This window comes from Crinia signifera, chromosome 1 (assembly GCF_055691185.1).
Source record: "Crinia signifera chromosome 1, ASM5569118v1, whole genome shotgun sequence".
NCBI lineage: Eukaryota > Metazoa > Chordata > Amphibia > Anura > Myobatrachidae > Crinia > Crinia signifera.
In genome coordinates, this window is record NC_139217.1 from 58,490,567 (window position 1) to 58,505,198 (window position 14,632).

Sequence of the window (14,632 nt, forward strand, 5' to 3'; positions counted from 1 at the left end):
GTTCGATTTTCTCATATATATATATATATATATATATATATAGTTAATAAACTGAAACATTGTCAGATGAGGTAGTCATCTCCTTTATTCTACCTGTTTTGTTAGTCCGAGTGTCGCACCTCTATCTTGGCTATATATATATATATATATATATATATATATATATATATATATATATATATATATATATAGAAAAGGGGGGGGTACTGTATAGCGCGTCTACCCAGAATGTTCTGATTTATAATAATCCGGTAAGGATTTCTAGCGAAGTATCTTCTTCGAATACCACAGTCCTGTGTACAGGTGGCTGCTAGGTTTCTCCGTAAAATGTTTGTTGTGACGTCTCAAATGTGAACTGGAAAAGAAGGGGGGCGAGAAACAGCGCTCTCTAGTGTGATATCTGGGTCACCAAGTTTTAGGTGAATAAATTATTAAGCGTACCGTGAGGATAGTAATATAGTGCTCATCAATATGTGATGTTTAGGAACTCCTGTCCTTGGGATTACCAGGATGTTTGCCCGGAAAACAATTCAGCCTCTCAGCAATAGTGTCCCATGGGTTCATATAGGGTCCAAGTGCATCAGTGCCACGTGATAGGTATATATATAAGGAAGAAACTCCAATTATAATTCAAAAGGAGTTTATTTTTTAAAAGTGAACAAAGTGAACATAAAACAAGAAAAATAGCTTACATGAAGGTACTGTAGTAGAACACAGACCGCTCTCAACGCGTTTCGTCGCTTACTGCCTGTAAAAACGGCTGGACTTCATCAGGAGAGTATAATAACCTGTACCAAAGAAGGTGTATTTATAGTATGGCTAATTGTGGATCGCAAACACCGGTGAAACTTCCGGGTTCGGAAATACGCAGTACTGCACATGCGCGAGATTCTTATACTATCGCGCAGCTTCCTTTGTTAATGCTTGCAGTCATAGATGTTTACGTATTCCCGCAGCATCACGGCTATGGGAGTTTACCTGCGCATGTGCGAGGTTCCCACTAGCCCATGGTGCCGCGGTGATAGAGATGGGTGACGTAGGCGCGAGATTTCTCTAGGTCTCGCGAGTCTACGCATCGCGTCAGGGACCTGCGCTCCGTGCGCACGCACAGTGTAGTTCTATCTGGAATGAAGTATTTACTTCATTGGTGTGTGTTGGTACGCATATGAAAATGGTTTATCACGTCCTCTAAGAATTCTGCGCTTGCGCACTGATCATGGCTGTTATTTACCTGTGAACAGCCAATAATACTAGAAAACAGCGCTCGGATTTGTGCCAATTGCTGCATGGGATAGAGCATATCTATTACCCTCTATCAGATACAATATTAATTTAGCAATATGACACTTTCTTTTATCGTCTATATAAGTTACATATTGTAAATATAAATATATTAAAAAAGTATTAGCCAATAAAATTAACGATTAATATGTATATAATAAAATACAGTAAAAACATACCTACATATAATCGTAATGAGAATACCAGTTTTTAGGAATATATTATAGTAAAAATGGAATAAGTGAATTACACAGCAATATTCATGTTTATATATGTACAAATATACATATAAAGAATATGATAATGGGATATTATTGCACGTTGTTATAAATTGGAAGGAAGATACATATCAAGAAAACGGGGGGGTTTTACATATCAAAAGAGAGAAAAAGATGTAAAAACATATGCATATACACAGTAGTGATTGTTAAAAGGTATACATGGAGGGGATCAGGTAAAATTCTATAGAAAAGCCGTTAATTCAAATGCCTCATTTAACCCATGTGGAGCCATGGTGTTCAAAGTAAACTTAATTCACTTATTCCATTTTTACTATAACATATTCCTAAAAACTGGTATTCTCATTACGATTATATGTAGGTATGTTTTTACTGTATTTTATTATATACATATTAATCGTTAATTTTATTGGCTAATACTTTTTTAATATATTTATATTTACAATATGTAACTTATATAGACGATAAAAGAAAGTGTCATATTGCTAAATTAATATTGTATCTGATAGAGGGTAATAGATATGCTCTATCCCATGCAGCAATTGGCACAAATCCGAGCGCTGTTTTCTAGTATTATTGGCTGTTCACAGGTAAATAACAGCCATGATCAGTGCGCAAGCGCAGAATTCTTAGAGGACGTGATAAACCAATTTCATATGCGTACCAACACACACCAATGAAGTAAATACTTCATTCCAGATAGAACTACACTGTGCGTGCGCACGGAGCGCAGGTCCCTGACGCGATGCGTAGACTCGCGAGACCTAGAGAAATCTCGCGCCTACGTCACCCATCTCTATCACCGCGGCACCATGGGCTAGTGGGAACCTCGCACATGCGCAGGTAAACTCCCATAGCCGTGATGCTGCGGGAATACGTAAACATCTATGACTGCAAGCATTAACAAAGGAAGCTGCGCGATAGTATAAGAATCTCGCGCATGCGCAGTACTGCGTATTTCCGAACCCGGAAGTTTCACCGGTGTTTGCGATCCACAATTAGCCATACTATAAATACACCTTCTTTGGTACAGGTTATTATACTCTCCTGATGAAGTCCAGCCGTTTTTACAGGCAGTAAGCGACGAAACGCGTTGAGAGCGGTCTGTGTTCTACTACAGTACCTTCATGTAAGCTATTTTTCTTGTTTTATGTTCACTTTGTTTACTTTTAAAAAATAAACTCCTTTTGAATTATAATTGGAGTTTCTTCCTTATATATATACCTATCACGTGGCACTGATGCACTTGGACCCTATATGAACCCATGGGACACTATTGCTGAGAGGCTGAATTGTTTTCCGGGCAAACATCCTGGTAATCCCAAGGACAGGAGTTCCTAAACATCACATATTGATGAGCACTATATTACTATCCTCACGGTACGCTTAATAATTTATTCACCTAAAACTTGGTGACCCAGATATCACACTAGAGAGCGCTGTTTCTCGCCCCCCTTCTTTTCCAGTTCACATTTGAGACGTCACAACAAACGTTTTACGGAGAAACCTAGCAGCCACCTGTACACAGGACTGTGGTATTCGAAGAAGATACTTCGCTAGAAATCCTTACCGGATTATTATAAATCAGAACATTCTGGGTAGACGCGCTATACAGTACCCCCCCCCCTTTTCTATCTATTACTGTTGTTGTTCTGACTGTGAGCAGCTCCCCTATCCCTGTGTTGTGATATATTTTTGAAAAATGTTTAGGTCACATACACTAGGGGGTCTTAGATCTGATTTATGTTCAAAAATTTTCAATGAGGAAAATACCAAAGAAACCATCCCCACACATGGTACTTTAGATGACAGCTTCTGGGACTTAGAAAAGATCCTGACTAAAGAGATACGCACATGGTGGGATGTTGCCATCATGGAGCAATATCTCAAAGTAAACAGGATTCCCAGGGGCCTAAGAATCACTAAAAAACCAACTTTTGGTCTAAATAATGATTCTTTTATAAAGGAATGGGAGCAAATATTACACTCTTGCTCCACACGCCTCATGCAACTTATAATCGCAGAGAAGAAGGCGGAACTTATCGCCTTAGAGACCGAAATTAAACAAAGGGAGGTTAATATGGAACCCCACAAAAATAGCGCAGATTTTAAAGAAAACCTAATAGTTTTAAATAAGAAACTAGAAGTAGTAGAAACAGACGTAACCAAAACCAAAGAAAAGAAATTTTTAAGAGATAAATTAGACTACCAGAACAAAAAGATTTTTAATTGGGACAATAAAAGTGAATCCACAGCATATAAAAAACCATACAAACCCAAACAGAATGAATGGTCTAGAGTTCCATCCAGACCTAGGTATAGACAGAAACATTATACACAATCGCCTAGATACAACCCAATTCCACAGAGAAATAGATTCACAGCCCTTAATAGATTGGAATCGGATGACAATTCAGATTGTCCAACCCCTAATTTCACTCCACACCCTCGGGACAGGTACACAAAATACCTGTTCAAAGAAACAGTGAAAATAGCGTCCCCCTTAAAACGAAAAACAGGGGAAGACGGGGCACAAGAGGAGGAGGGAAACATACAGAAAAAAAGAAACCTCAAATACCAGTAGATAATACTACACTAAGAGAGAAGGGCATTTTCAACTTATCAAAACAAACCCTAACAGAGACAGATGCTAAATTACTTAGTAAAGGTATGTCATTTGCACCGACTGCTAAACACAACAATTTCCAAATGTACTTGGATCTAAATAAATTCACCAGGCAATTAACGCTTAAACGCCATTTCATAAGAAAGGATATGAATATCATTAAAAATTATGAACATGAAAAATCCAAATCAGGACTCAAACCTCCATCCAAATACTATCCCTTGGAGTCCAGGAGCACTCAGATAGAAACATTCCACGAAATGGTTAAAAAAGATCTGTGTCATTTGGATAGTCAACCAGTCAAGAATCCCAATCTAACTAATTTTGAAAGAGAATCTTTAAAAAAATGGAAAAGCAATGAAAACGTAGTCATCAAACAGGCTGATAAGGGCGGAGGCCTAGTAATACAGGACCGCCAGGACTACGAAAAAGAGGTTTTTAGACTACTGGGGGATTCTATCTCCTATAGAAAGCTAGAATCTGATCCAACTAATGAATTCGTAGAAGAACTGAGAATCATTCTAGTAGCGGCGCTACATAAAAAAATAATAGACAAGGATGAATACCAATTTTTAATAAAAAATAACCCAATTATACCCACATTTTATTGCCTGCCAAAGGTACATAAAAAACTTGATAATCCACCAGGTCGCCCCATTGTGGCGGGCATCGATTCATTATCTTCAGGATGCTCACAATACGTAGAGGTATTTTTGAATAAATATGTTAAAAACCTAAGATCTTATGTAAAAGACACCACTAAAATTTTACAAATCATTAAGGATGTTGAATGGAGAGAGGGATTTAAATGGGTGACAATTGACGTACAGTCTTTGTACACATCAATCCCACATGAAAAAGGAATAGCCAGTTGTCGTGAATTCCTTGATGAAGATCCCAACATGACCCATACCCAAAAAGAATTTATTTGCACATTAACCCAATTCATTTTAAGCAGAAATTATTTTAAATTTTTAGACACATTTTATCTGCAAGCGGTTGGTACCGCAATGGGTACAGTTTTCGCTCCCAGTTTCGCGAATCTCCATATGGGTAGCTGGGAGCATAAATATATTTATGGTGATCATGCTTTTAAATCTAATATTATCATGTTTTATAGGTATATTGATGACATTATTTTAATATGGGACGGCACCAAAGAACTGTTTTTAGATTTTATGAAATACATTGAAATCAATGAATATAATCTCTCCTTCACTTTTAAGATTGACGACACAGAAATTGAGTACCTTGATCTGGTTTTAAACAGCAGTGACACAATGGTAACTACGAGTAACTTTATAAAAACCGTAGATACAAATAGTTATGTACATTTTAATAGTGGGCACGCCAAAAGATGGAAAACAAATATTCCTCTATCTCAGTTCTCAAGAATACGTAGGAACTGTAGTTCCACAATAGAATTTGACAAACAACTAATGGTGTACACAAATAGATTTAAAGAAAGGGGTTACCCTGACGCATTACTTACTGAAGCAACTGAAAAAATCAAAACTGTAGATCGTGACAACCTCTTACAGTATAAAGATCCAAAGCCACCAACAGACAATAACTGTATATTTGTAACACAGTATAACGAAAAAGAACATCTAATAAGGAAAGTTATTTATAAACATTGGGAGATCCTTAAGACTGATCCTGTCCTGAATAGTGTCCTACCAGAAAAACCCCTTATTGCCTTTCGTAAAGCAAAGAATTTAAAAGATGAAATTGCACCTAGTCTCCTGAGGCCAACAAGTGATAGCAGTCCCAACTGGCTACAGAAGACTAAAGGTTTTTTTAAATGCACGAACTGTATTATTTGTAAATATGTGAGCCCTGTTAATCATGAATTTAAAAATTACGATGACACAAAATCTTTTAAAATCAATAACTTAATGAACTGTATGACAACCTGGGTCATTTACCAATTGGAATGCTCATGCAAATTGAAGTATATTGGTAAAACCAAACGAAACCTTAAACTAAGGATCCAAGAGCATGTTAGAGCAATCAAAAACAAACTTGAAAATCATTCTGTCCCAAAGCACTTTCTCAGAGTACATAACTCCAATCCTGCACATTTGCACTTTAAGGCGATTGAACATGTTAAATTAGGACCCAGAGGGGGAGATCTAGAAAAGTTACTCTCACAAAGAGAGATGTATTGGATGTTTACTTTGAACACCATGGCTCCACATGGGTTAAATGAGGCATTTGAATTAACGGCTTTTCTATAGAATTTTACCTGATCCCCTCCATGTATACCTTTTAACAATCACTACTGTGTATATGCATATGTTTTTACATCTTTTTCTCTCTTTTGATATGTAAAACCCCCCCGTTTTCTTGATATGTATCTTCCTTCCAATTTATAACAACGTGCAATAATATCCCATTATCATATTCTTTATATGTATATTTGTACATATATACACATGAATATTGTTGTGTAATTCACTTATTCCATTTTTACTATAACATATTCCTAAAAACTGGTATTCTCATTACGATTATATGTAGGTATGTTTTTACTGTATTTTATTATATACATATTAATCGTTAATTTTATTGGCTAATACTTTTTTAATATATTTATATTTACAATATGTAACTTATATAGACGATAAAAGAAAGTGTCATATTGCTAAATTAATATTGTATCTGATAGAGGGTAATAGATATGCTCTATCCCATGCAGCAATTGGCACAAATCCGAGCGCTGTTTTCTAGTATTATTGGCTGTTCACAGGTAAATAACAGCCATGATCAGTGCGCAAGCGCAGAATTCTTAGAGGATGTGATAAACCAAATTCATATGCGTACCAACACACACCAATGAAGTAAATACTTCATTCCAGATAGAACTACACTGTGCGTGCGCACGGAGCGCAGGTCCCTGACGCGATGCGTAGACTCGCGAGACCTAGAGAAATCTCGCGCCTACGTCACCCATCTCTATCACCGCGGCACCATGGGCTAGTGGGAACCTCGCACATGCGCAGGTAAACTCCCATAGCCGTGATGCTGCGGGAATACGTAAACATCTATGACTGCAAGCATTAACAAAGGAAGCTGCGCGATAGTATAAGAATCTCGCGCATGCGCAGTACTGCGTATTTCCGAACCCGGAAGTTTCACCGGTGTTTGCGATCCACAATTAGCCATACTATAAATACACCTTCTTTGGTACAGGTTATTATACTCTCCTGATGAAGTCCAGCCGTTTTTACAGGCAGTAAGCGACGAAACGCGTTGAGAGCGGTCTGTGTTCTACTACAGTACCTTCATGTAAGCTATTTTTCTTGTTTTATGTTCACTTTGTTCACTTTTAAAAAATAAACTCCTTTTGAATTATAATTGGAGTTTCTTCCTTATATATATACCTATCACGTGGCACTGATGCACTTGGACCCTATATGAACCCATGGGACACTATTGCTGAGAGGCTGAATTGTTTTCCGGGCAAACATCCTGGTAATCCCAAGGACAGGAGTTCCTAAACATCACATATTGATGAGCACTATATTACTATCCTCACGGTACGCTTAATAATTTATTCACCTAAAACTTGGTGACCCAGATATCACACTAGAGAGCGCTGTTTCTCGCCCCCCTTCTTTTCCATATATATATATATATATATATATATATGCCATTGCACACTTTGGCTGGAGGGAGTGTGCATATATATCATCCCATGCTCTCAGTGCTGGTGATACATGGTCCGCACTGCAGCCCAAAGTCTGCAGCCGCCGCTGGAGGGTAAGTATATCTGCAGCTTCTATTTTCTTTCTTTTCTGTGCCAGGCCCTTGCATATGCCAACCTCTTTGCCATTTTCCACCCTAAACCCCATTGCTAAACCCTTTGCATTTTTCCTATGCCAGCTCCCCTGCCTTTTCCAGGCATATATAATTAGTTAAAAGTATTAACACAAATAGAGACACACCCATGAGCAGACCACCCAACCAGAACACTGGTCACGCCCCCCACATTATTAGGTGCTGGCCACAACCCCTATTATTGCACATAATAGGCCCTTGATAATTTTCAGCTCCAGGTCCATTTAGATAGACCTTAATCTGGCACTGATTATACAGCAGTGTATGTAACAAGTATAATTTATCACTGTTTACATCAGTGAATCTTTCATTTTCACGCACCACACAATCTTTAAATCTTTAATTGTATTAAAAGAACAGAAACGCATGAACCACGTCAGGATTGTTATATCCTTTTTAGATTTATTTTTTCAAATCTTTATATGTTATGTGTTTACTTTTATATTCTCGCAGTATTTTAATTTGACAAATTAATAAAAGTTATATTTTATTAACCCTTCTTTGTGCACCACCCATAGACATTCTTCTGTTTCCCCCTGAATATAACCCTAACCAGACACACACACCTCGCAGCCTGTAACCCTAACCAGACACACACACCGCACAGACTATAACCCTAACCATACACACACACCCCGCAGCCTATAACCCTAACCAGACACACACCCCACAGCTTTACATAATGGGTAAGAGGCATTACAGTGTTGTGTGTATTCTATAAGTGGCATTATGGTGTGTGGTGCATAGTGTAAGGTACATTATGGTGTGTGGTGTGTAGTGTAGCGGCAATTCAGTATGTGTTGTATAGTGTAAGTGGCATTAAGTTGCGTTGCATAATGTATAAGGTTCAGTATAAGGGGGGGGGCAGAAAATATTTTGGCTGGGGGGAGAAAAATGTATAGTTACGCCACTAATAATAATAATAATAATAATAAAAAGGTGCATTTGTACTGAACTGTTGCACACTCTTACAGTATACTGCACTGTTGCACACTCTTACAGTATACTGCACTGTTGCACACTCTTTTATACTGCACTGTTGCACACTCTTTTATACTGCATCGTAGCACGCTCTTACAGTATACTGCACTGTTGCACACTCTTTTATTCTGCACCGTTGCACACTTTTTATACTGCATCGTAGTACACTCTTACAGTATAGTGCACTGTTGCACACTCTTATACTGCACTGTTGCACACTCTTTTATACTGCATCATAGCACGCTCTTTTATACTGCACTGTTGCACACTCTTTTATACTGCACAATATGCACACTCTTACAGTATACTGCACTGTTGCACACTCTTATACTGCACTGTTGCACACTCTTTTATACTGCATCATAGCACACTCTTACAGTATACTTCACTGTTGCACACTCTTTTATACTACACTGTTGCACACTCTTTTATACTGCATCACTGCACCATAGCACACTCTTATATACTGCCCTGTTGCACACTTTTTATACTGCATCATAGCACACTCTTTTATACTGCACAATGGCAGACTCTTTATACTGCGCATTAGCACACTCTCATACTACATCATAGCATACTCTTTATATAGCATTACTGCACACTCTTTTATACCGCACCATAGCACACTCTTTTATACTGCATCCTAGCATACTCTTTTACACTGCACTGTTGCACACTATTTTATACTGCACTGTGGCACACTGTTTATACTGCACTGTTCCAAACTATTTTATACTGCACTATGGCAGACTCTTTATACTGCAGTTGCATACCTCCCAACTGTCCCGCTTGCCGCGGGAACGGCCTGATATTCGGGGACATTCCCGCGTCCCATCTGGGGCCGCCATTGTCCCGAGCTGGGGGGGGGGGCAGTTGGGAGTTCCCCCCAGCCTGACAAGAATAGACGTCTATTCGGGGCGCGGCCGGAGACCACGTCCCCTTTTCAAAGGCCACACCCCTTTTCGGGAGCTTGCGTGGCTTCGGCGCGCGGGAGTCCCGATCCCCACCTTCAAAAAGTTGGGAGGTATGCTGTTGCACACTCTTATACTACACTGTTACACTCTTTTATACTGCATCATAGTACACTCTTTTATACGGCACTGTTACACTCTTTTATACTGCATCATAGTACACTCTTTTATACTGCACTGCGGCACACTCTTTTATACTGCACTGTGGCACACTCTTTTATACTGCACTGTGGCACACTCTTTTATACTGCACTGTGGCACACTCTTTTATACTGCATTGTTGCCTTAAAGACTACACAACATCAGTACAGAATTATCTCTTCTTATTTAATAGAAGAGCTGTTGCTTTATGATTACATGAAATATTTTCACCCCTGCTGTGCTATAAATACTGGGTACTTACTGGTGAAGGTGCATTTACAACAGATAAATTATAGCCATAGAGGAAGGAGGATCCCACCGCACCAACGAGAGACGCCATGACAAGATTTAATGTGAAATCCTAGATGAAAAGAGAATTATGTAAATGCCACAAAATAATTAAAAAAAAAACATTAGCAGCATCAGATCTACAGTAGGCTGTGAAAATATTAAAAACTAAACAAATCTAGAAAAGGCTAAAATTGAATATTACTTTAAAAAATGAAATATAATTATGAGACTTAAGCTGTGTACACATGGGGGCGATAGGGGCTGAAATCGCTGGAAATAGCAGGCGACCATATTGCCCCGGCGATAAATCGCCGGATGCGCGCTCCCGTTTCCAGCCCCATTCTAATCGCTGGTCGCAGGAACTTGCTCCTGCGACTAGCTGATTACCTCTGCGGCACCGCCGGCAGAGGTTCCCTTTCATCAGCAACCATCTCTGGTCGCTGATGAAAAGGAGAAACTGAGCAATATATCTCCCCCGTGTGTACGGGGCTTTAGGATGACATTTAATAGGATGCAATTTTTAGTAAGGTTCTAAAATCACACCACATCGCATTTTATGAAGAAATTCACTATTTAATGGAATGCGAATCGAGGCATGAAAAATGTGATGTGAATCGATAAAGGGGGTGATTCTGATTTAATCGGTTCTCCACGCGTTCGCAGCTGTGGCTGACACAGACATAGGATTATCAGTCAGCCTTGATCCAGAAGCAAAACAAAACCTTCAATGTGTCACTGCTCAGGGGGGTTTGTCCTTAACCATGGGTAGGACTCTCAAACACAGACTTAAGGGTGCGAGGGCTGTGTGCTGTGTCCCCGTGTGACCTCACTCCCAACCCCAACCGAAATCATACTCAGAGACAGTGCGTGGGATTGAATCATTGGCCACAGTTTATTTACCACACCTTAATTACCTTTGCAGGGTAGGGACAGAGAACGGTGGGCAAGGCAAGAAACCTGTCAATGACCTTCATTGACTTAAACCGCGGGGCGTGCCCCCCGCCTACGCTGTAGGCCCTTGGCTACGCCCCTTACCTGTGAGCCAGCCCCCGCGGATCACCCGTTGGCTGGCGCGCAGCCGGTTGGCCTGCCGTCGACAGCTAGAGCCTGGCGTGCGGCCCGACCGAGGGTGAATCTGCAAACCTCAGCTGGCTCCTCCTGTCCCGATGCCTTGCAAACTGCTTCTTCCCGCCCTGCGACATGCTTACAATGCTCAACTGTGACAATATTGCATAACATTAAAAACATTTCCCTTTATAGCTGGTTACCCAACCACCACTCAACACTTTCTTGAATACAATACATTCCCCTTAAAACACCAATGTATTCATACATGATCACGTTAATTCCCTTGTTACCATTATCACTTTCTTTCTTAATTTTTTTATTTTTTTTTAATTTGTATTTTTTATTATTTTTAATTTTTTTTTTTTATTTTTTTTTTTTTTTTTTTATTCAATAATACAATAATACAGTACATATCACACCATTACATATCACCTCATTACATACCACACAACTTAAATGCCTGCTCCCTTATGGGTCCCGGACCCTATAAATACTAGATGGGATGGGTGGGTGGGGTCTGTGTCCTGGCTCTGCTTGTGCTGAATGCTGCCTCCCCCACTGGCCTGACTATTTAAACCCCTCCCGGCCAGGCTCCCCCCTGCTCTCTCTGACTGGCTGGCCGGATCGCCAGGTGTGAAAGGAGGGGGTCAGGCCTACCTGCCTGCCCCCTGACCTTCCCTTCGTTCGGACTTGGTCCGCCACTGCCCCGCCCCCCTATGCCGCTCCGGGCGCCATTTTGGCTGCCTGCGCTCCCTTTAGGATACTACAGGGCTGTAACCAGGGGAGAAGGGGTAGGGGGACCCGGGCGATGGACTAGGGAGACATTTGGGCACTGGCCATCGGCACTCTTAGCCAGCCGCCCACCGTTCACCGTTCACTGCTCAAGGTCCCAGTCAGGTGCAGCAGAACTTTCCATTCTCTTCCTCTCCTCCCCATGTCACACAGTGCATGTGACACGGGAGGGGGAAGAGTCGGTGGGTGGAGTTGCTGACAGGACAGGGTCAGGGAGCGGAGGCCACTCTGTGTGCACTGAAAGGTGCCTTATGCAGTGCCGCTGCCAGTGGGTGTGATAAGTGAGTGCTACTGGTCCTTATATTATTGATATAATTATTATGTGTGTCTGTGTACTTTAACAATAATAAGGTTTGCACCAAATTACTGCAGTGTCCCGGGCACCAGGAAACCTAGTTTGGGCCCTGAATACTATACCTGCTTTTATCATTGTCATTCAATGGTAGCAGAGCATGGAGCCTATTGTTTACAATGATGCCATACCCATTGCCAAAGGGCATGCAGTCAGGAGTATTTGCATTATGGTGCCAACAATGGATGCTACATACTCTATTAAAAAAAATGTGATGCATTGGTTTCCTCCACTGACCATCGGACCAAAGTATGAGCTACATACAGTACTGTATCTGATGATGAGTACAAGCTATCGTTAGTACAAGCTATCAGGTCAGGTTAGTTTTGTCTTGCAAATGATTGCCACTTTAAAAATAGTGGCATTTTCCCACAAAGTCGCAGACCTCCAGTGTCACAAATCTAAATGATTTCAGGCATATTCCGATAACCAGCTCAGTGGCTTACATATTGTCCTGCAGTCTTCTAGAGTTTCTCTCAGTCTTCTTTTCAGTTCTATCTAGACTCCAGCTTCAAGGCTGCTTAATCCCTAGGGTTAAGTCCTGTATACACGATGGGAGCCCCATGCTGAGCGATGTGCATATATCACTCAGCACACATCGAAGGTACACATGCTATGCAGGGCCGGATTAAGCCTTCAGGGGGCCCGGGTCACTTTAGACAGGGCAAACTGCAAAGGAGAATATTACACTGACAAAACACTGAGTAAAGGCAGTATAAACTTGGTCAATGGGTAACTGAGTAGGGGGGATTAATATCTAAAATACCACATGAAAAGCCTGTGTTTGTCCCTCTGTATCTTACTCTGTAGTAGCCCTGACAGGCTCAGTCCTGCCTCTAATTAAAAACCCTCCCATGATGGGGCCGCTGCTCCTCCATGGGCCTGAGAAGCATATCATGAGCTCCACCAAGCAGAGCTCAGCACAATCTTGCATTTGTGCTTGGTTGCAAAGGTCATGCAGGCTCTCTTGTGTACAGTCCTGTTATGCTGTCACTGTCATTGCTGCTCCCCTGGGTGCAACCCACAGAGTTATCTCTGACTGCCAGTGTCATTTCTATCAAATGCCCCACAATCGCTGGTGCCATCCCAGTGTAAGTTGCCTGTACAACTGGTAATGCTCTGCATCCCAGCATTTCTGTATAGCCGGTACTGCTCTGCATCTCAGTATTCCTGTATAGCTGGTACTGCTCCTTATCCCAGCATTCCTGTATAGCTGGTACTGCTCCTTATCCCAGCATTCCTTTATAGCTGGTACTGCTCCATTGCAAGAGCTATATCAGACCTACTAGTTGTTGCCCAAGATCTCCATACCAGCCACACAGGCCTGTCCATATTCGTAAACCAGCTCATGAGTGAATAGCAAAAACGGGGATGGTTGTAAAACAACACAAATGGGCGCTGTAGGGGATTGTGATGTGGAGCAGCTACTAAACAAGGGATCGAGAGTCCCTTAGAAGGAAACAAAAAAGATATACAAAATAGTAAAGCTGACAATTAAAATATAAAAATGTAATGACAATAAAAGGTACACAATAAAACGATTATAATGATCAGCAATTATAATAATAATCAGCATGAGCACCAGCGTCTGCAATAGGTAAACTGCTTATATTGGATCCATTCCTAGTATGCCGCCAAATTCTATCCAGAGAAGGCAAACAGCGCCCATTTGTGTTGTTTTACAACCATCCCCGTTTTTGCTATTCAATCTTGAGTTTTTTTTGGGCAGCAGTTATGGGTTGTTTTGTGAAATTTGAGGAAAGAATGAACAGGAGGCAACTTTATTTTTCAAAATGGGATACCCCTCTAGAAGGGGATCCCAGAAATGTTGATTTTAATCTTAAAGATGATTTTTATGAACTTGAAGATTTGTTAAAATTGGAAATGCTACACTGGCTAGACAGTGTTAACCTTCAAAAATATGTTGATAAGAAAATGATTCCACGAGGTTTAAGACTGTTCAAACCATCAATTTTTCAGGGTGATACCCGCTATCAGGAAGAGTGGGAGAAATTATTAGACACATGCTCCCTGTGCCTTATGGAAC

At 40.6% G+C, this 14,632-nt stretch overlaps 1 protein-coding gene across 1 annotated transcript in view; it reads right to left on the bottom strand.

The window, feature by feature from the left end:
- Positions 1-14,632, bottom strand: part of SLC2A9 (solute carrier family 2 member 9) — a 278,105-nt gene that overhangs the window by 237,034 nt on the left and 26,439 nt on the right. The window contains exon 4 of the mRNA XM_083157786.1: positions 10,345-10,443. Within this exon, the coding sequence (XP_083013912.1) occupies positions 10,345-10,443 (99 nt within the window). The remainder of the gene's footprint in view (positions 1-10,344; positions 10,444-14,632) is intronic.